General features: G+C 39.7%; 1 protein-coding gene across 1 annotated transcript; it reads left to right on the top strand.

The window, feature by feature from the left end:
* The first annotated feature begins 1580 nt into the window (after positions 1 to 1580).
* LOC147179843 (extracellular matrix protein 2) lies at positions 1581 to 15390 on the top strand. The gene is made up of 10 exons (XM_086069286.1): positions 1581 to 1990; positions 2082 to 2227; positions 3348 to 3581; positions 3650 to 3884; positions 5136 to 5251; positions 6155 to 6287; positions 6352 to 6509; positions 7814 to 7953; positions 11768 to 12094; positions 13144 to 15390. Exons 1-10 carry the CDS (start codon positions 1798 to 1800, stop codon positions 13319 to 13321), a joined length of 1860 nt encoding a protein of 619 aa, XP_085925412.1. The 5' UTR covers positions 1581 to 1797; the 3' UTR covers positions 13322 to 15390.
* Positions 15391 to 19708: the final 4318 nt, after the last annotated feature.

The raw sequence follows: 19708 nt of genomic DNA, 5'->3' as shown, positions 1-19708 counted from the left end.
AGACCCCCCCCCCCCCCTTCAGAAAGCAAAAAAGTCAGATGCATTGTTGGAGCCATTATCTGTAAAGGCAGTTAGAATTACAAAGTTATTGATTTCATAGAGAAGACTAGTTAAGTTGAAATATGAAAGCTTTGTTTTTAAAGAGTTAACCGTAGTGTGGTAATTTGTTTCATATGCCCCCACTGGCCAGGTATGGCTACTACATTTAGATGTGTGCACTACCTTCTGGGAAAAGGTTTAAAAAGCAAGATGGCGGCCTTAGCTCTGATTGTGTGTGTGTGTGTGTGGGAGGGGAGACAAGCTATAGGCAGGCCTCTTGGCTTAAGGGTTTTCAAGCGTTATTAGCATTATTTGTGATATTCTACAATATTTCAAGCTGAAGGGATTATTTTTGTTCATGAATCAACTACTCAACACCCATAGCCCGGTTCCTGACCTCATCACAAAACAAACAATTGGTGAGTCAAATGCATTGAAGCCCTGCTGAGACCTGCACTTGTCTTTGAATTAAGAACATGGAAATATTTGAAAAATGGCACAAACATGCATGAGTTGATGTCCCTCGACTTGATTATTGCACAGATAGCAGCTTGCCATAATTTGAATGATTATAGATGACTAATTCAGAAGGAAGGATCCAATTAGTGGGCCATGTATAACAATACAGTAGTCTCACATTGAACTCTGCCCAACCATCCAGATGTCTAATATGGAAGTCATATCTGAGGATTTGTATATATATCTTTTTTTACTTATTGTAGACTTTGTTTTTAGTCGTATTGCCTTTTCAAGGAACTTTAAATTGAAACCACTTTAGTCACCACTTTCCTTCCCCTTCTGGCGTTCCTCCATTTTGCCATTTGTCTGCCGCACATGACCCAATACACATTTCCAACAAATGTTCCAATCTGTTTTGTGTGACTTTACTATTTGGGCACACATTTTGACATATATGGGGGAGTGCGTGGATTTGCTGATGACTGCAGTGTTCCTGTGGGCACTGGGCAGGTGTCAACCCACAATGACAGTACCCAGTTGGTGGCACCTTCCTGGTGTGATGAGTTGAGGCAGCACTGTGTCAAATTGTGTGCATGCACATGAAGTACACCCATTGGGAACATAAAGATGGTCGGTGTCATCATTCATTTCTGCATAGAGGTGTTTGTTTTCATACATGGATGTTAGTGGAACTTGGCCAAACAAGGTTGACTTTAACTTGAACCCACAGCCCAAAAAAAGAAAATAATCCACCTCTTCTGGGAAAAGACCCAATATAAGCACACTGCACACCTAGTATGTCAATATTCAGTGGGAAAACACAACATTGCTTTTCCAAGTGTAAAACCAAATGATGTAATAGATAAATAATTCCCACAGAATGAACATATGCATGCCATGTTTACCTCTGGGTCAAATGTCTGCTTTTAGCAAGTGTGAGGCAGACAGGAGGTAGGAAGAAGAAGTAAGAGAGGAGACGAGGAGGAGTCAGGCGGGTCTGTGTATTTCATGCTTGGTCGAACATGGGCCTCTATTAACAATGTGAGATTTATTTTTTTTCCCTCTCCACCTACAACATTACTCCTTCCCATCTTGTACCCTTGTACATGCAGCAGTCACTGAGTTGGCAAGGCTGCAGTAAAGTGAACCATAGCGGAGAAACTTTTTTTTTTCTTTCCCTTGCAGCGTTCATCGTCTCACAGTTTGGAAAACAAAGGAATAAAAAAACATTTTATTTTCAAAAGTTTTTGGATGCTCTTTTTTGGGACTTCAGCTGACGTCCTGATTCAACTGAAATAAATGAAGGAATATTCAATAATGCCACGGTCATGGGTAGTGCTCATTTGGCTGAGTGGCACATTTTTATCCGGACATAGCATGTCACATGACAAAGTTGTAGGACAGTCGCTTAAATTGGAAAAAACTGCAACCCCAGAAACTGGGATTCGTACCAGGATGACGTTCTCAGATTCTGGTGTGTCTTTTCTTGCAGGTAAGTTCTGGATCAAGCTCATACTATTCCAATGAATAAGAAATAATAAGAATGAATAAGAAAATACCTTAAATGTTTCTATTTTTCAAAGGTGAGGAAAGAGGAGACGATCATGTCCTTATGCAAACAGAAGAGCAACACCAGGACCCCCAAAACCTGAAGATTCAGAGACAAAAAAGAGACGCCTGGTGGAAGAGGAAACATACAGCCACAGCGGACTCTTTTGCATATAGAATAGTAAGACATGATAATCACTTATCTGCCTGCATATGTCTGTAGAAATGTCGGCTTGTAATATTTATTACCTTAGTACGGGGTGTTATATGACTTGTCCTCAGTGTGTTGGTTACAAAACGTGAAAAGGGATAGGCAATTGAATGAATGGCCCCTTGATGAATTCAATCAGTAAAAGGCAAAATCCCAATAAATAATTAAATAAATATATATAAATAAATAAATCCCCCTCAAAATTATTATTAAAAAACGATTATTACTTTTTATTTTTACACACCCAATTAATCAAAACGTGAAACTACATAAATCAGGGATAGGCAACTGAATGAATGGCCCCTTGATGAATTAAATCAATAAAAGGCAAAATCCCAATAAAAAATAAATAAATCCCCCTCAAAATTATTAAAAAAGATTATTTTTTATTTTTACACACCCAATTAGATGCTTATTTTTTTTAAAAAAAATCAGTGTTTTCAGTGAGTTAATTTTTGTCGGGAAAAAAATGCACAAAATTGGTTATTATTGCACTTGATGTTAAGTAATTTTGTGATTGAATGGTAATTTATGCAAGAAAGCCCTTTGCATTGGAAAACCCCGACACATATGTGGTTATATTGTTGTTTGCTAATTGTTCCAAATCTTTTGTCGTTGAATAGCAGATCTTATATGCATGCATTGAAAAATGTATTATCTAAAAATAAATATATGTATTTTGCACGTATGAATGTAATTTTTCCATATAGTGGCATTCTTGTCATACATCTGTTAAGTGTGTGGCCCTCCAGTAGCAGTCGTCCCCAAAAAAGTTGAAAATAATTTCCTGTGTTGTGTTTAAGATGTAAATTGGTCATGGGCAAAAAAAGAAAAAAAGAAGGGGGGGGGCATTTAATGGGCTGCTGAAGAGCTATTTGGTGTTTTCAAAATAGGAATAACTTTTGTACGACTGCAATTACCTATTTTACCCATTTTTTTTGTTGTTGTTTTACTATTTAAAATTTCATGTGCGGGACAAAAAAAAAAAGTAACGTCCGCAATCTCTGGAATGACACACGTGTACTTTTTGTATTTGGTGGTGTGCGTTGTGACCGGACGTGACGGTTGAAAAACACTGCTTTGTTGTTAGGCAGGTTTAGGGCGACCCCTGGCGGGATGGAGGATGAATAAAAAAGGAGATGAGGCGAGCAGCACATTAATGGCTCTACTGAAGGAGTTTCATGCTGAGAAGAGGCAACTCATGGATCAAGAGAAAGCGCAGGGGAAAGAGGAGGAGGAGGAGGAGGAAGATGATGACGACGACGACGACGACGATGATGATGATGATGACGATGATGATGATGATGATGAGGAGGAGGAAGAGGTTCAAACTTATTAAAATAAGTTGTTTTTGATCTTACTTATGCACATTACTGACTTGCTTGTCTCAAGGAAGAGGAAGAGGAAGGGGAAGAAGAAGGGAATGAGGAAGAGGAGGAGGAAGAGGAGGAGGAGGAAGAAGAGGCCACTGAAGCTCCTGGCAGTCATATTGAAACAAAGAGCATCTCATCAGAGTCTCCCGTGGGTCAGTGTCAGACTGACATGAGTGAAATCAGCTGCAGGGATGTCGGCATGACTCACCTGCCAATCATCCGCAACTCGGGGGCCACTAAGCTGGATGTGGGAGGTGTGTCGCTTTCAATTATCAATACGTCATTGGACCTGTCTTATACGTGCCAATGCTGCTTCTTTCACTAGCTTTTCTTTCGTTTTATGAATGAATTATGCGCCCCCACCCTTTCACCCCCTTGCCTGCAGCATTACGTTGGCAAAGGTCATGTCAGCAAATATTAAACCAAAAGAGTGATGTTTTGTTTCTCACAATTTCCCTCATTTTTAACACTTTTTTTTTTTTAATGGCAAAATGTTCTTTTGACAGGCATAACTCAACACGAGAAATTATTCAGCCATTCCACGCTGTCAAAAGCACAACTTTTTTTGTGGCTAAAACAGTAATTTAAGACCCTGTCCACACGAAAGCCAGTTTCAATGTATCCTCACAAGTTTCTTACCGTTTAGGCAGTTCGTCTATACGATGGCGCGGTTTCGAAGCTTGAAACCGATCACGTTTGAAACCTGGCTCCAGAGTGGAAAGATTTCAAAACGCGCCCCGTACGCGTCAGTCTGGACACCATATGCATAATACTCCTCCAGTGATGACGTAATGGTCGCAGCTCGATGACGACGCATTGTCGCAGATTGATGACGTATGCGGCAATTCTCGCGTGACTGCGCGCGAACCTCCAATCTGTCAACAACAATGGCGGATAGCCGCGTCGTAATCGTTTTGCGCTGCATCCTTAGCTTGCTTATGCTTTTGCAGCAAAATATTTTGCTTCTTTATTCCCACGTTCAACAAGCGGTGTTGTACTTGAATCACCCGCCATTGTCACTTCTCCTGTGTTCATCTTTTTCATGTTGTTTTAATACATGCAAAGCCATGTTTGTTCTGTAGATTGCAATTAAGTTAGGGAGAAAAAAAGTGTTTGTCTTCTTCGCTGATTCTTCTTCTACGCTTTCCTTTAACTCCCCGTGGCTGCGCTACAGCGCCACTCCAGACTTGGCATGTACATTACAGCCGTTAAACGTCCTCAGCGTCTTTTTTTGGACACACGCAAGTCTTGAAATGCTTCTGTGTGTTTGAGATTTGTTTGAGGAACGAAGCCGGCTTTGCTTCTGTGTGGAAATTTAACTAAGTTTTGAAATTTTGAGTTCACTCATTTTTTTTTTTTTTTACACTTCACCTGTAAAAGAGTAACAGGCACTATCGTTTCTATTCCGTAGACATAATAGCCATGCGTCCCAATACTTTTGCCTGCATAATGCAACGACCTCTGTATCACACAAGCTCACTGGCCTGCATCTTTGTCTCCCCAAGAGAACAACATCAGAGTCCTTCCTCCAGACATTTTCTCCGGCGTGCCAAAGTTGGAATCCCTGGACCTGAGCAAAAACCAACTGGATGATGATTCATTCAGCCGAAACCCGCTGTCTGTGAGTAGCCTTGTACCTACACGTCTTTCCAGTTAGTCAAAATAGAGCACCCACCCACCCAAAAAAAATTCTACGTATGTGAAGTAATGATGTCTTGGCGGAGCAGTTCCAGTCAAATTGGTGTCCTTGAAAGCTTACTGTCAATTCCAAACCAGGCCAACCGCAACTTTGTGATAACAGAGGCATGCGCAGCATTCTGATGAAGTTATTTCCGCATAGGAGCGGCATCTTGTTACATATAAGTAAGTTTTCAATGTATTTCATGGATGTCAAATTCAAAAAGGCCCTTGCATCTCATTAAAATCAAAGGCGAGTCTTAATCCTGGATGATTACAATAATTTGAGAGTGAGTGCTGGGAATCACATTAACTCATCCTTTCTAAGAATAACCGTTGGTCCAACCTCAAATTGACCACAGGCCAAACGCACACAAAGATCCTGACCACACTCGAGCGGCCGACCAATCATTACACACCGCCGCCAGAGCGCTCTGCCGCCATTGGCTGCGCCGACTTGTCGGAAAACAGCTGCAGCCAATGATGTAGAGGAAAGGGAATTATTTTTAGAGGATTTTTTTTCTCCCGCCCCCGCTCACATCCCAGTAATGACAGAGGACTGATGGATTGGCTCAAGGGACATTGCAATGGATCCAGTCCACAGCTTTTAGATGACACGCATCAACCGCGGCGGCTTTCGCTCAATGCCACATTGATAGGCTGTACCAAAAATACAACATCATAGATGATACAGACGACTTGCGCTGACTTATTTGGCGTTCTTTCCCTTGCTTCGTTTCTCTCAACTCTGTAATTCCATCTTCAGGATGAAAATGATGGCGTTCAAGACAAGCATCTATTTTGTTCTTTGGCCGTTTCACGGCTCTTTTTGATGTGTGCTCTTTAGAACTTGACCTCTCTGAGGAAGCTGAACTTAGATGGCAACCAGCTCACCGCGATCCCCACGCTGCCGCCGGCTCTGGAAGAACTGAGCGTGAGCAACAACAAGCTACACGGCCTCGCCCCTCATTGTTTCGCAGGTAGACGTTGTGTCTGTACATTAAACAAGCGTCAATATGCAAATTCTGGGTTTTCTGCCTCTAGGGCTGACGAACCTTTTGAACCTGGAGCTGGAAGGCAACACACTGCACGAGGGTGGGGTGTCACCTCAAGCATTCAAACCTCTCAAGGGGCTTCGTCACCTTAAACTGGAGAATAACAGATTCCGTTTTCTCCCCCGCGGTCTTCCCCGCGCTCTGCAGGTGCAAACTTTTTTTATATATATTTTTTAATAAAGTTCAATCACCACCACAGTTATAATAGATTATTATTATTTTTTTTTCATTTTGATTTTTGTTTTTCAAATTCAGTCAGTTTTAATGAGCTTATAAAGCACGTGCTGCGGTTTTCATTCGTTTTTCTTTGTTTGAAAATGCTTCACTTTAGTTTTTAGTAGTTTTAATATTTGCTTCATTTTTATTTTTAAATAAATGTGCTTTACACAAGGGAAGACAACACCTATAAACATCAACACAGTAATTAACGACATTCAGAGCAAACACAAAACAAAAGTAGGTTACAAAATTTACTAAAAGAACATACATTGACTGATAAAACATTAGATAGCAAACTTTAAAAACATTTAGGGTAAGAAAATAAAAAATAAAAAAATGATTTAAAAATGTTTAAAAGACCTTAATCTAAGGTATGTGGAAAAAAAAGCAACGTTTTTAACCTGGATTTAAAAGCATTTACACTCAAGGCTGACTTCACTTCTGTTGGCATCTTATTCCATTTGTGTGCAGCATAACAGCTAAATGCAGCTTCACCATGTTTACTTCGAACTCTGGGTTCCATGAGTTGCCCCAAGTCTGTTTATCTCAGAGCCCTGCTGGGTTTGTATTCAATCAGCATTTCTGGAATATATTCAGGACCCAAACCATTCAGGGATTTATAGACCAGTAGCAGAATTTTTTTAATCTAATCTACAGCTGGCTGGGAGCCAGGACCGGAGTGATATGTTCTGATCGCTAGATAGATAGATAGCTAGATAGATAGATAGATAGATAGATAGATAGATAGCTAGATAGATAGATAGATAGATAGATATTGTTTACAGATATGTTTTTGTTATTTAATTCATTCAGTGAATTTTAAGTGTTTTTTCTTCTTCTTCTACGCGCCCCCACTAGTCTTAACACAGCATTCTGATTCATATTTTTGCATTTGTGGAACATGAATTAAGCAGCATAATCATGTTTTTATCCACCTCAGGCGGTGAGCATTAAAAAAGAAAATTCAGTCGACAAGTGGCAAAATGGCTGCCCCTAATATAGATAAAAACAGTCGTATTTTGCTGCTTAATTCATCTGCTGCAAACACAATATTAATCAGAATGTCATGTTTAGACCAGCGGGACCGCATATAACATATTGGCAAGAAATTTTTTGACTTGACTTCCCCTCCCCTTCAACTTACCTTGACGACACCAAATTGATAAAGAAATGCACCTTTATTCCTATGTGCACTTTTTTTCCCCCATTCTTTTTGTCTTTCTTTAAAACAGACTTTAGAAATGGATGAAAATCTGATCGAGGACGTGACGGAGGAAGCACTGAGGGGCTGCAGTCATTTGAAAACGTTGGACCTAAGTCATAACCTCCTGCGTGAGGGTGGCCTGGCTCAACAGGTCTGGAGCAGCCTTCGGTAGGTCCAACCAATCACGTCCATCCATAAACATTGTTTATCAACGTTTTATGAGTCATCATGGCAAATAGTTGATCGCAGAAAAATCTCATGCGAGCAAACAAAAATTATACTCTGTACTGTAGTGTATACTTAAATAATGGTGGTGAAATAATTATTTTTTTTATTTAGTGGAAAAGCATGTAATGGTCCTGTTTGTCACAATACGTCGCTGGATTAAATAGATGAAGTGATTTTTTTTCACCCCCCGTAAATCACTGATTCACTGCCATTGACGGCTATTGACGTCAAAAATTCTTAAAAACTATTTCTATGAGTTTAACATTTTTTCCACTTTTGTTAATGAGAGTATAAAAACCTAGAATTTGTTTATTGTACATTTAGAACAGATATAACATTTATGATTAATCGTGAGTTAACTATTGAAGTCATGCGATTAATTACAATTAAAAAAATTGCGATTTAAAAAAAGAAAGAAAAGATTATTAAAAAATTAGGCGCGTCATTTTAATCGTAATTAATTGCATGACTTCATGAGTTAACTCACAATTAATCACACATTTTATATCTGTTCTAAATGTACAATAAAACATTTATAGGTTTTTCATACTCTTGTTAACAAAAGTGGAAAAAAATATTAAACTAATAGAAATAGTTTAAATGAATATTTGACATCTATAACCGTCAATGGCAGTGAATGAGTTAAGGGATTTTGTGTAACTTTCCACGGCACAACTGATGATATCTCACAGTGGTTGGGAATCACTAATCTATACATACAGCATTTTCATACAACACACTGCAGTTCCCGTGTCAGGCACAAGAGGGTAGGCAGGTGCCTTTTGGAAATGTGATGATTATACTGGCTGCATTTTGATTTATGGTAAAGATGACCATGGTCTAAACTTGTGGCAGATAAACTCACATCCAAAGAAACATTCACTGACAGATCATTTGCTAATCTCGACATCGGTGCCAATACATCAGGCTATTATGCGTTCGCACACACGTGCACGCTCACGCACACACACAATAAAATACCAGTACAAATTAGAGCTTACGGTTGCTCTTTTCAAATTCCCATCATCAGTGTCAGTCATTATGAATTATGTTCTTATGTTCTTCTTTTGCTTACACACGATCACAGATTCTCAGGCCTAAAACGACCATGTGTACGGAGTTGAGCAGCCGTGTGTGAGCGAGGGCAATTGCATGTCTCAATGTGTTTGTGCGTGTGAGTTGTGCATAAATATAGTTAATTCCTGTGGGTTTTTCCATTGCTCCCTGGGTTTATTCTGAACCACAGTGGGAGCTTCTGGGACAGTTGAGGAAAAGCAAAACTGTGGACAAGAAAAAGAAGACAGTCAAGCACTTGAGAGGCTGTAGATATTATGAAAAGTTGCAAAAAGATACACATTTGAGATAATTCAATAACAATGACACAGGCTGCAGCTTTAACAGATACTTACAGGATATTGTTATCTTTACTTAGCATAAAAACAAACAAACCGCTCTTATTTTTTATTTTGTTATTTTTTTATTTAAAATTTTTAACTATATGTTTATTGAACAACGTTTAGGGTTCGTAAAATATTGGAGTTTAAAAACATTTTTTTTTCAATAGACATCTTTGTTTTACAAATCTAGCAAAAAGTTCAGGATTTTTCCAGGGGCAGTAGCATGTCTTCAAAAGTTAAATACAAACTTAAGTAAATAGCTCCCGATTGTTTGCTACTGAAGTATTAAATTTTTTACTTATCTTAGTTCTAATTTCAAACAAAGAGAGGTGGTGCAGAGACTTCCCAGGGTCAGAAGCATTTATGAAAATTTAAATAATTGGTTCCCAGATTTTTTTTTACGTCTCTGAGCACTTTAAATTCTTTTTTTTTTTATAGATCTATTATAGGCCGTATGATTCTTCAAAATGGCCAATATTCGTTAAAATGCTGAATATTGGCACTGATAATTGGTCTAGAGAGCTTATGGAACATGTAGAAAGCACTAAAACTAAGAAATAAATTAAATATGTAGACTTACAGGAATAGCGTCATACGCTTAATATGAACTGTGAATAGCACTGTGGCACAAACATGTCCCGGAGGCAACAAACAAAATAGCAAACTTCTACACGTACACGAGACATGAATCCAAAACTAATTCCCTAGTGACCCCTAGTGGTTGGAGGAAACCTCTACAAAGCCTGGTGGCTGGAATATGTCCCACCTTGGTTATCGCAGTGCTTTCTATGCTGCAACAACGAGGCACTCTCGAGCTTTTTAAAAAATTTTTTTTTAACTACATTGAGTGGCACGTTGCTATTAACATTCATGACAATGAATTCCAGAAATCCATTACATTTAAAATAGGGGCAGTAGCATTTTAAAAATCGACCATGTAAAGAGAGAGTAATTAAACGCTTCACTCATGCACCCGATTGCAGGGTTGAGTAATTCTTCCTAAAAGTCCTTCCGTATGGTCTTGTTGAAATCATGAACGTGTGTGAAAGTACTGCTCCAAAACGTTAGTGCGCTTTTGCCACTAATGGTAGTGAACATTACCTTTGCCAAAGGCGCTGACTGACACACCCAAATGCCATGCCAGACGCTGGCTTCTGGACTTGTTAATGAGAACTGTCTGGATGAGTCTTTTTTACTCAGCCACAGCGTACGTTTCTTCCAAAACAGGTCCGAATTCCGCTTCGTGTGACCGCAATTAACTTTTCTAACAAATGCACAAATAAATGACGATCCACCCCAGACGCCTTTGAGCTCAGGGTCGTAGACGAAACAATTTCACTTGTTACGATTTTCTCATCACTTTACCCTCTGTGTGTTTTCATGATACTCTACATGCGTTAGGTGCCGGGTTTTGGGTTTGGACTGGAGTACCTGGAATCTAGTGTTACTGTCTTGTGTTGATGCCCGCCCTGCGTGTCTGCTCGTTGTGTCATTATTGACTCCACCTCGTCTCGTCAGCTTTGCGCCTCCCGTGTCAGCCAATCAGCCGCTTCTTTTCCCGGGCGTCTTCTGCAACTGTCTCTTGTCCTTTGTGTGTCCTGTGTGCATTTAGTTTCTGATGTTGGTTCACTCTTGCTTGTTCCTTGGCTTCACTTATGTGGTTCTTTGTGTTCCTATCTTGGAAAATCTCAAGTGACTTGCCTTGTGTGGGCTTTTTAGAAAATAAAGTGTTTTTGACATCTTGCTGCTCCATCAACAGCATGTGACCAAAAAATGCAGTAGCAGATAGCACTATTGCACTTAGTGTGCCACGAGGCCCCTGGTCCTTAACTCATTCAAACCCAAAAACTTATAAACAAGTTTTTTAATACTTTGTCCATCACTTCCCCAAAAAAACGTATTTGCACGTTTTTGTTTGTTTTGTTTTTTAAATGCAAGAGCATACAGGCTTTGGTTCAGTTTCTGAAATGAAGAGGTGGCTTAAAGCAATGGTAGTAATGACAAAAAACGGCCAGCAGGTGGCAGCAGAGTATAAGAGATCAGCCAGGGCCATGTTGCAACAAGCTCTTTTCCCCAGTGTTTTCAACAGATTTGTGAATAATGGTGAAACTTAGCTATATTCTAATGCTAATTTATGCATAACAGAAACAGGTACAAATATAGTTTTTTTCCCAATGAAAGATGAGACCATGTTTTTGTAGCAATAGAACACAATATTCTGTGGGCCTTGCAAAATCAGTCAAAATCTAGTAAAACAGCCAGGAGCGAAGGGGGTTGCTTCTGTGAAAATGGCTGCGAGTTAGTCCAGTCTACTTCCAGTATGTAATTAACAAATGCTTGATTGTTTTTTTCCACAGGAGACTTGAAGTCTTGGACCTGTCTCACAACCAGCTGACGTCAATGGCCATGATTCTCCCACGCCGTCTCCTCAAACTGAACCTCCGACATAACAACATCAGCCACATCCCCGCTAACATCTTTCGCCACCTGCGGCCTGGCCTGCAATCGCTTGGTCTGTCCCACAATGCTTTGCGGGACGAGGGTTTCGAGCGGGGCTCTTTTGTCGGAACCTTCCGCTCGCTTGTTGAGCTTCTGTTGGACGACAACCATCTGGGCGAGGTCCCTCGTTGGGTTCGACAGTTTAAAAATCTGCAAGTCCTGCGGCTGGACAGTAACTATATCAGGTGGGATTGCAATTAATATTATTATTTTTTTTAATTGTAATCTGCTATGATAAACAGTTAGACAAACTTGGACTTGTTTTGTCTTAGACAAAGCCATTCCAACAGTTAGTTCTGTTGGGACAATTCAAATTCATTATTTTTTATTGATTTGGCAAGATTATTATAATTAGCGGAAATTAGCGGAATAATTTAAATTAAGTTAATGAATTTTTTTTTTTTTTAAATATGACAATCATTTTTAAAAATAGGAAACTGAAACCAAATATAATGTTTACAAAACTATCTAAAACTAGCTGTAATTATAGCAGAAATGTTCTTCATTTTAGTCTCTTTTTTTTGCTTCATTCCTTTTTTTTTTAACTCATTCACTGCCATTAACGGCTATAGACGTCAAAAAATTCATTTGAACGATTTCTTAGTTAAAAATTTTTTCTCCACTTTTGTTAATAAGAGTATGAAAACCTAGAATTTTTTTAATTGTACATTTAGAACAGATATACAATTTTTGATTAATCGTGAGTTAACTAGTGAAGTCATGTGATTAATTACAATAAAACATTTTAATCACATGACGCCTTTAATTTTTAATAATCTTTTCTTAGTTTTTTTTTATCTAGTCGGCGATATTTTTTTTTATAGTAATTGATCGCATGACTTAAATAGTTAACTCACGATTAATCACACATTTTATATCTGTTCTAAATGTAGAATAAACAAAATTATAGGTTTTCATACTCTTGTTAACAAAGTGGAAAAACATGTTAGAAATAGTTACAATAATTTTTTGTCGTCTATAGCCGTCAATGGCAGTGAATGAGTTAATTTACAAGCAATAAAAACTTCATCTATTTAATGAAACTAAAACTAATCAAAATTAAACTAAAATGACACAATTTTGAATAAACAGAAACTAATTTAAAGAACAAACCTGCTAAAAAACAAACAAATTAAAACTAGCTGAAAAAAAAAAGAAGTCAAAACAAAATAATAACTACCTATAATGAAAAACGCAAAACTATTATAACGATTGTTGCATGTTGTGTTTGCAGGCTGGTGAGGCGGTGGGAAGTGTGTCATCCCCAAAATTCTGGCTCCACCTTAGTTTCAGTCCACTTAGAAAATAACCTGTTGGTGCCAGACAAGATTCCCTCAAATGCCTTCACTTGCCTCACAGATGCTGAAGGACTTGTTATCTATCCGCAACGAGGGGATTTTCCCGAAATCTAGACGTCAACATGACTTCACCAGATTTGCGTATCAAACCACAGCAAAAGTTAAACATGCTAAGACTGAACAATTTCCAGCAAGATGGAATCTGCTCAAGATAACACACTCCAAAAATACACTGAATGTGCTAGCACTGAAAATGCGGATATTTTGCAATTGGTAATGTTGACATATTTTCAAAGAATGTTAATGTGTATTCTTTTTTTCTAACGGTATGATAACCTTGAGTAAAATTAGTACGGTATTAAAATTACAGCTCTTAAAAGACCCCCCCCCCCTCCCCCCCGAAATATTTGGGTAAATAAAAACAGCATTTTTTCCCCCCAATTAACACAACCTATTTTATTTTTAAGCAAAATATAGAAATTTGGTACGGAAGAAATGCGTATCATGTTAAGTTTAAATAAATGTTGACAGTATCCTTCTGTTTTAATTAATCTTAAATCACAGTGTCCACTCACTACTGAGCTATTTTTACAACAGTCCTGTGGACTATTCATACTGTCCTTGGGACTAACTAGTACCCGCTGGGACCATTAAAAAGAAGAAATAAAAGGCAATGCACATTTAATCAACAGAGCTAAAAAAAAAAGCATCCATGATTGCACATCTTTTGTTTTGCTCCCCCCCCCCCCCCCATGTGTAACTACTCTCTTTGCTCACTGAGAGGGGGGGGGGGGGTTAATGGGAGGCAATCAACTTCAAAGAGGCAGCTGGTTTCCTCAATACTGCAAGTAGCCAATCATATCATTCCCTGTTTTAAAGTCCCCTCAAAAAAGAAGAAGAAAAGAACAGAACTAATTACCTGAGACAGCCAGTATTAGCGGTTATTTAAATTAAACCTTGACTTTTTAAACCCACAATAAGTTGTCAAACCGGTAATTGGCCCATGCCTATTTACAGTACACCATCATACAGGAAAGCCAAAATTAACCATTTATTTAGTAATTTGCCTTCACTACCTTTGATAAACTTTAATATCTAACCTTTTCCTTCATTAAATTCCTTTTTACAGAATTGAATGTGTTTTCATTTGTATTTTTCAAATATTAGTCTTGGTGGGCTTGTTGGGCAGCATTTTTTTTTTGTATGAGAAAGTATTACGATTTAGATTGCCAGCAACACCATTGCTCTATTCCCTCCTTTTACTGCCCTTTGTCTCATTGCAACTTCAGAATAGTTGTCATTTTGGCATTTTGAATCGAATCTGTGTGATGTGAGTGTAAGCTTGGCCTCTAATTGTTTGACTTTTTCTCACTCGGGTTGTGTTGGATGTGTTTCTGTTTTGGTTAAATCAGGGGTGTCAAACTCATATGAGCTCAGGAGCCACATAGAGGAAAATATATTACCAAGTGGGCCGGATCGGTAAAATAATATATATATATATAGTATATAACCTAAAAACAATTGCCGTCAATTATACACAGATTATCTCTATTTGTGGGCCAGCCCTAAACTGTAATCAGATTGTTCCAAAAATGGAACGCGGCAACACTTTGCCTGTATGAGTTCTGGATGTGTTTAATCTATCTGTTTTGCATATATATTGTTCCCAGAATGCATTGTGTGGCGCAGTTAATTAAGTTCTAAGGACGTTAATCCTTGTCATATACATTTGTATTACCAGTTATTGAATTTGTTTTATATTTAACACATTTATGTCAGTCTATGACTTAATTATTTTTTTTAAACAAACCGTAACTTTAAATTGTGTGTAAAATAATGACATCCAGTACGAAGTTGCATTGCTCATCTGAGGACTGCTTCTGAAATTTGAATTTGTATGTTTTGATTGTAGCCGGCTGATTAATTGGTGTGACATATTTTTTTTTACTTTACAAAGTAGTCTAGCGGGACAGATTAAACCCCTTTGCGGGCCTAATCCGGCCCGCGGGCAATATGTTTGACACCCTTGGGTTAGATGTGGCTTGTCTTGTTATGAGTATCACCTGTTTCTCATCCAAATCCTCCTCCTCTGTGATTGGTCCTTTTGTTCTTCGATCCTCTGTTTTTGTTCAATCTTGTCGGTTGATTGTCACCGTGTGTGCGTGTGGTTGCTCCTCGTAATATTTCGCTCCTGTACTCCTAGATTTTCATTTTTTCCAATAAATCTCATTTTGAGACTGCCTGCCTGTGCCGCTGTCTACTTTTCTGCATGTGACTCTTCAATGTTGACATAGCGCTAATATACTGTAATTGGGAGTTACCGTAAGAGCAAGTTGGGTGAAAGCCCAAGAGGAAAAGTTATTTTGACATTCTTGTTGTATTTACTCGACCGCTAGATGGATGGATGGACCTATTTACTCATTACTGGCAGTGCAACAAAATCACATGCATTGGTTGACATTGTAATTAGTTGGTATGCGGTCAATCCAACAAATACTTCATGTGGTCAGAAGCAGCGCTACAAATCAGCTTTCTCTTCAACGTGACCATCTGCACATCTCCTCAAAGATCATTCAAAAGTAGGATTAAGGCTATAAAACTCAAATTACAATGGAAGGTAAGGAATAATTTAGAAAGGAACTACAAATAATGGCAAATGGAAAGGCAGCTGGTCCTTATGACATAGCTGTTAAGAGATGCGGAGCTTTCGACCAGGTTTTTTAATAGAATTCTAGAGGGTGAGAATGTGCCTGAGGAATATAAACAAAATGTGCTGGGATCAAGTTGATGGGCCACACAATGAAGTTATGGGGAAGGGGAGTGGAAGCAAGACTCGGGACAGAAGTATTTGTGAACAACAGCATGGTTTCATGTCAAGGAAAGAAGTACTGCAGATGCATTATTTGTGTCAGAAGTCGCTAAACTGTGACTTTGTCAATCTCAAGAACAAGAGAAGAACTGCAGTAGTGCATAAGAAAGCCCGTGGCTGGAGAGAAGTGTGTTAGAGTAGTACAAGAGCAGTGAGTTGTGCTGTTGTGATGTGGCAGAGGAGTTTAAGGTGGTGGGAGTGCACCAGGGATCAGCTCTAAACCCCTTCCTCTTTGCAATAGTGATGGATAGGCTGACAGATGAGGAGACTGGACTCCTCGTGGACGGTTGCAGATGTTTGTGATCTGCAGTGAAATCAGGGAGCAGGCGAGGAACATAGAAAGGTGGCGGAATGCACTGGAATGGAAAGGAATGAAGATGAGCAAAGGTAAGAGACAGAATATCCGTGAATGAGAGGGCTGGAGGAAGAGTGATGCCACAGGGAGAAGTGATAGCGAGGATGGAACACTTTAGTCAACAGTCCAGAGCGATGGTGAAAGTGGTAGGGGGGGGGGGGGGGGCGATCCAAGCAGTTTGGAACGGGTGGAGGAAAGTGTCAGGGGTGTTATGTAATAAAATATTCTCTGCTAGGATGAAGGAGAAAGCTTATAAAACGTGATGAGGCCAGCCATGATGTACGGATTAGAGACTGGAAGCACTGAAGAAACGACAGGAAGCAGAGCTGGAGGTGGCGGAAATGAAGATGTTGAGATTTTCTTTAGGAGTCACCAGGATGGATAGCATTAGAAATGAGCTCTTCAGAAAGACAGCCAAGGTTAGATGTTTTTTGGGGGAAAGTTCAAGATAAGATTAAGAATAATACGCTGCGGCAACCCCTACTGTGACAAGCCGAAAGGAAAATAACTGAAGGAGACTATAAATGCAAGCTTTCAGCAAATTGTACTGTAAATGCAAGCGATTCATTCTTCTAAATTAGAGACGGTCTCCTGCTGATCCTTAGAAGCAGAATCAACTTTGGAATACAGCCCCTCTGAAAATGCTACAGAGCTGCTTTTGTGCCATTTACATTTATACGCTTTCTGTAATCACATGTTAGATTTCTCGTTTTCAGTCTTGCGCATGCGGTGCCGCTTCCATTCTCCCATAATTGTACAGTCGTCTTGCCAACAGTGTATTACTGTCGAAGGAACTGCGCAGTCACTGCGCTTTCAAGCAGAGGCGAGCTGCTTCGCAAAAAAAAGGACCAACGCAAATTAGCACTCGTTGCCGTCTCCCCTGCGATTCCGTTCTGATCTTAAATCCGCCAGCCTCCTTGTTCGCCACTTGTCACATTTGGGTATTTTCCAAATCGGACAGGCTTGCCTCTCCAGTGCCATTCATCATCGTGTGTGTGACAGTGCAGATAAACCCACATCCCATCCAACAGATGTTTAATATATCATCGCCAACCCGACTGTAATAAGTTAGCAGGAGATCAGCATGCTGCTTTTCGTCTCAGATGCCGTATATGTTTAGCTTCATGTGTTTGTTAGGAAAGAAAGCTCAAAAGGCAGATGAATAATTCCACCCTCTCTATAAAATGTACTCTACACGGTTGTCTTCAGAATTAAGCAATCTCTTTCAACCTCATGTTAAATTGACATACTTGTCAGGCTTTCGTTTCCACCTGTTCTCGTCAGTCCTGACCTGAGTGTCTACCAATCAGCTCCCTCCTGCAGCATGTATCTTGTCCAGGTGTGCCTCGTTGTCTGGTCACTTTGCTTATATTCAGGCCCCGTCCACACGAAAGCCAGTTTCAATGTATCCTCACAAGTTTCTTACCGTTTAGGCCGTTCGTCCTTACGATGGTGCAGTTTGGGAGTTTGAAACAGATCACTTTTGAAAGCGGGCTCCGGAGTGGAAACGATTTCAAAACGCGCCCCGTACAGGTCCGTCTGGACACCATATGCAGGACACTCCTCCAGCGATGACGTAATGGTCGCAGTTTGATGACGACGCATTTTCGCACATCAATGACGTATGCGTGACTACGCGCGAACCGTCAGTCTGTCAACAACAATGGCGGATAGCTGTGTCGTAGTCGTTTTGCGCAGCCTCCTTAGCTTGCTTATGCTTTTGCGGCAAACTATTTTGCTTTTTTATTCCTACATTCAACAAGCGGTGTTGTATTTGAATCACCCGCCATTGTCACTTCTCCTGTGTTCATCTTTTTCATGTTGTTTTAATACATGCAAAGCCATGTTTGTTCTACAGATTGCAATAAAGTAAAAAAAAAAAAAAAAAAAAAAAAAAGGTTCGTCTTCTTCGCTGATTCTTCTTCTTCGCTTTCCGTTAACTCCCCGTGGCTGCGCAACAGCGCCACTCCAGACTTGGCATATACATTACAGCCGTTAAACGTCCTCAGCGTCTTCTTTTGGACACACGCAAGTCTTGAAATGCTTCTGTGTGTTTGAGATTTGTTTGAGGAGCGAAGCCGGCTTTGCTTCCGTCTCAGTTCCCTGCTTTCTTTTGGTCTGTTCTCTGTTGCTGCGGTTATGAGTCATGTTAGTCCTGTCGTGTTATGTCTCACTTTGTCATGAGTTTATTCCCTGTTGCTTTGAACATTGTTTTTGGACTTGTAGTATTTTAATTCTTCTTGTCTTGACTGTTCATTTGCCTCTATTTTTTTGTAAATAGGACTACATTTTTTTTAAGCTTAGTCTTGCTTTGCCTCTCTTCATCCCTTTGTTTTTGTCCACCTTTTGTCCCCATCACCCAAATCCTCAATCTTGAACCACACCTCGTCTGAAGAAACACAACAACAACAACAACACCTACATGCAGCTAAGATTCTGGCTAGCAGATGTTTTTCTTTTTTTAAATGCAATTTTTATCATCACTTAAAGGGAGTCTTCTGGGGCCTCATTTATAAAACTGCGAGTGAAAACTTGCGCACAAAAGTACATACAAAGGAAACCCAAAACTCACGTACGCAGAAGAAAAATTTGATTTATAAAAGCATGCATGGACGCACATCTGCGCACAATTTCCCTTTATAAATGCTACACGATCCCAACCGGTGTGCGCAGCTGATTCCACGCCATTTCCCGCCCTAAATCTGACCAATTCCCCCAACATTAGGCAACGCAAATGCGGCACATTCAACTGCTAAACATTACACATAATTTGGCCAGGGAATTAATAATTTGGGGCTTGACTTTATATGACCATCCAATTAAGAGCAAACAAGTGGGTGCACTAATACATGGAGACCCAGAAGAGAGAGAGAGAGGAAAAAATAGTTTCATTTGGATGCCAAGCCCTCCAGCTCCAGACTAACACCATAATCAACAAAACCACAGTAAGAGAGCGGACAGAGAGGGATTTAAAAGAAATACAAGAGAAAAACACAGCAAGTGCCTGAATCTACACAATGAGAGCCAGAGGAAGTTGAAAAACAAAAAGAATGTTATCTGCAAAGGATTTGATCCCAAACTCCATCCCTGCCAATCCCCCACCATACTGTCGCACCAGGCTGCCCTGCAACAATGGAGAAGGGACAGGAAGTCACTGTTGAACTAGATAGTGAGGCTAAATAATACGATGTGACATTGAAAAGAACAGAACGGTGGCGCTCGGGGGCCAATGTGTGGCTAGATGAAAAATGTTTGTGTGGCTGCTTGTTGGACGAGG

This window comes from Leptonotus elevatus, chromosome 2 (genome assembly GCF_054856555.1).
Source record: "Leptonotus elevatus isolate MCC_2025b chromosome 2, RoL_Lele_1.0, whole genome shotgun sequence".
NCBI classification, from domain to species: domain Eukaryota; kingdom Metazoa; phylum Chordata; class Actinopteri; order Syngnathiformes; family Syngnathidae; genus Leptonotus; species Leptonotus elevatus.
Note: the sequence above shows the minus strand (reverse complement) of the source record. Positions and strands in the feature narration are given on the sequence as shown.

What these genes read in the sequence shown, in the direction of transcription:
- LOC147179843 (XM_086069286.1), top strand. Translation starts at nt 1,798, where the DNA reads ATGAAGGAATATTCAATAATGCCACGGTCATGGGTAGTGCTCATTTGG. An exon ending in ACTCTTTTGCATATAGAATA is followed by an intron (nt 2,228 to 3,347) that starts GTAAGACATGAT and finishes CTTTGTTGTTAG; the next exon opens with GCAGGTTTAGGGCGACCCCT. An exon ending in CAGGTCTGGAGCAGCCTTCG is followed by an intron (nt 7,954 to 11,767) that starts GTAGGTCCAACC and finishes TTTTTTCCACAG; the next exon opens with GAGACTTGAAGTCTTGGACC.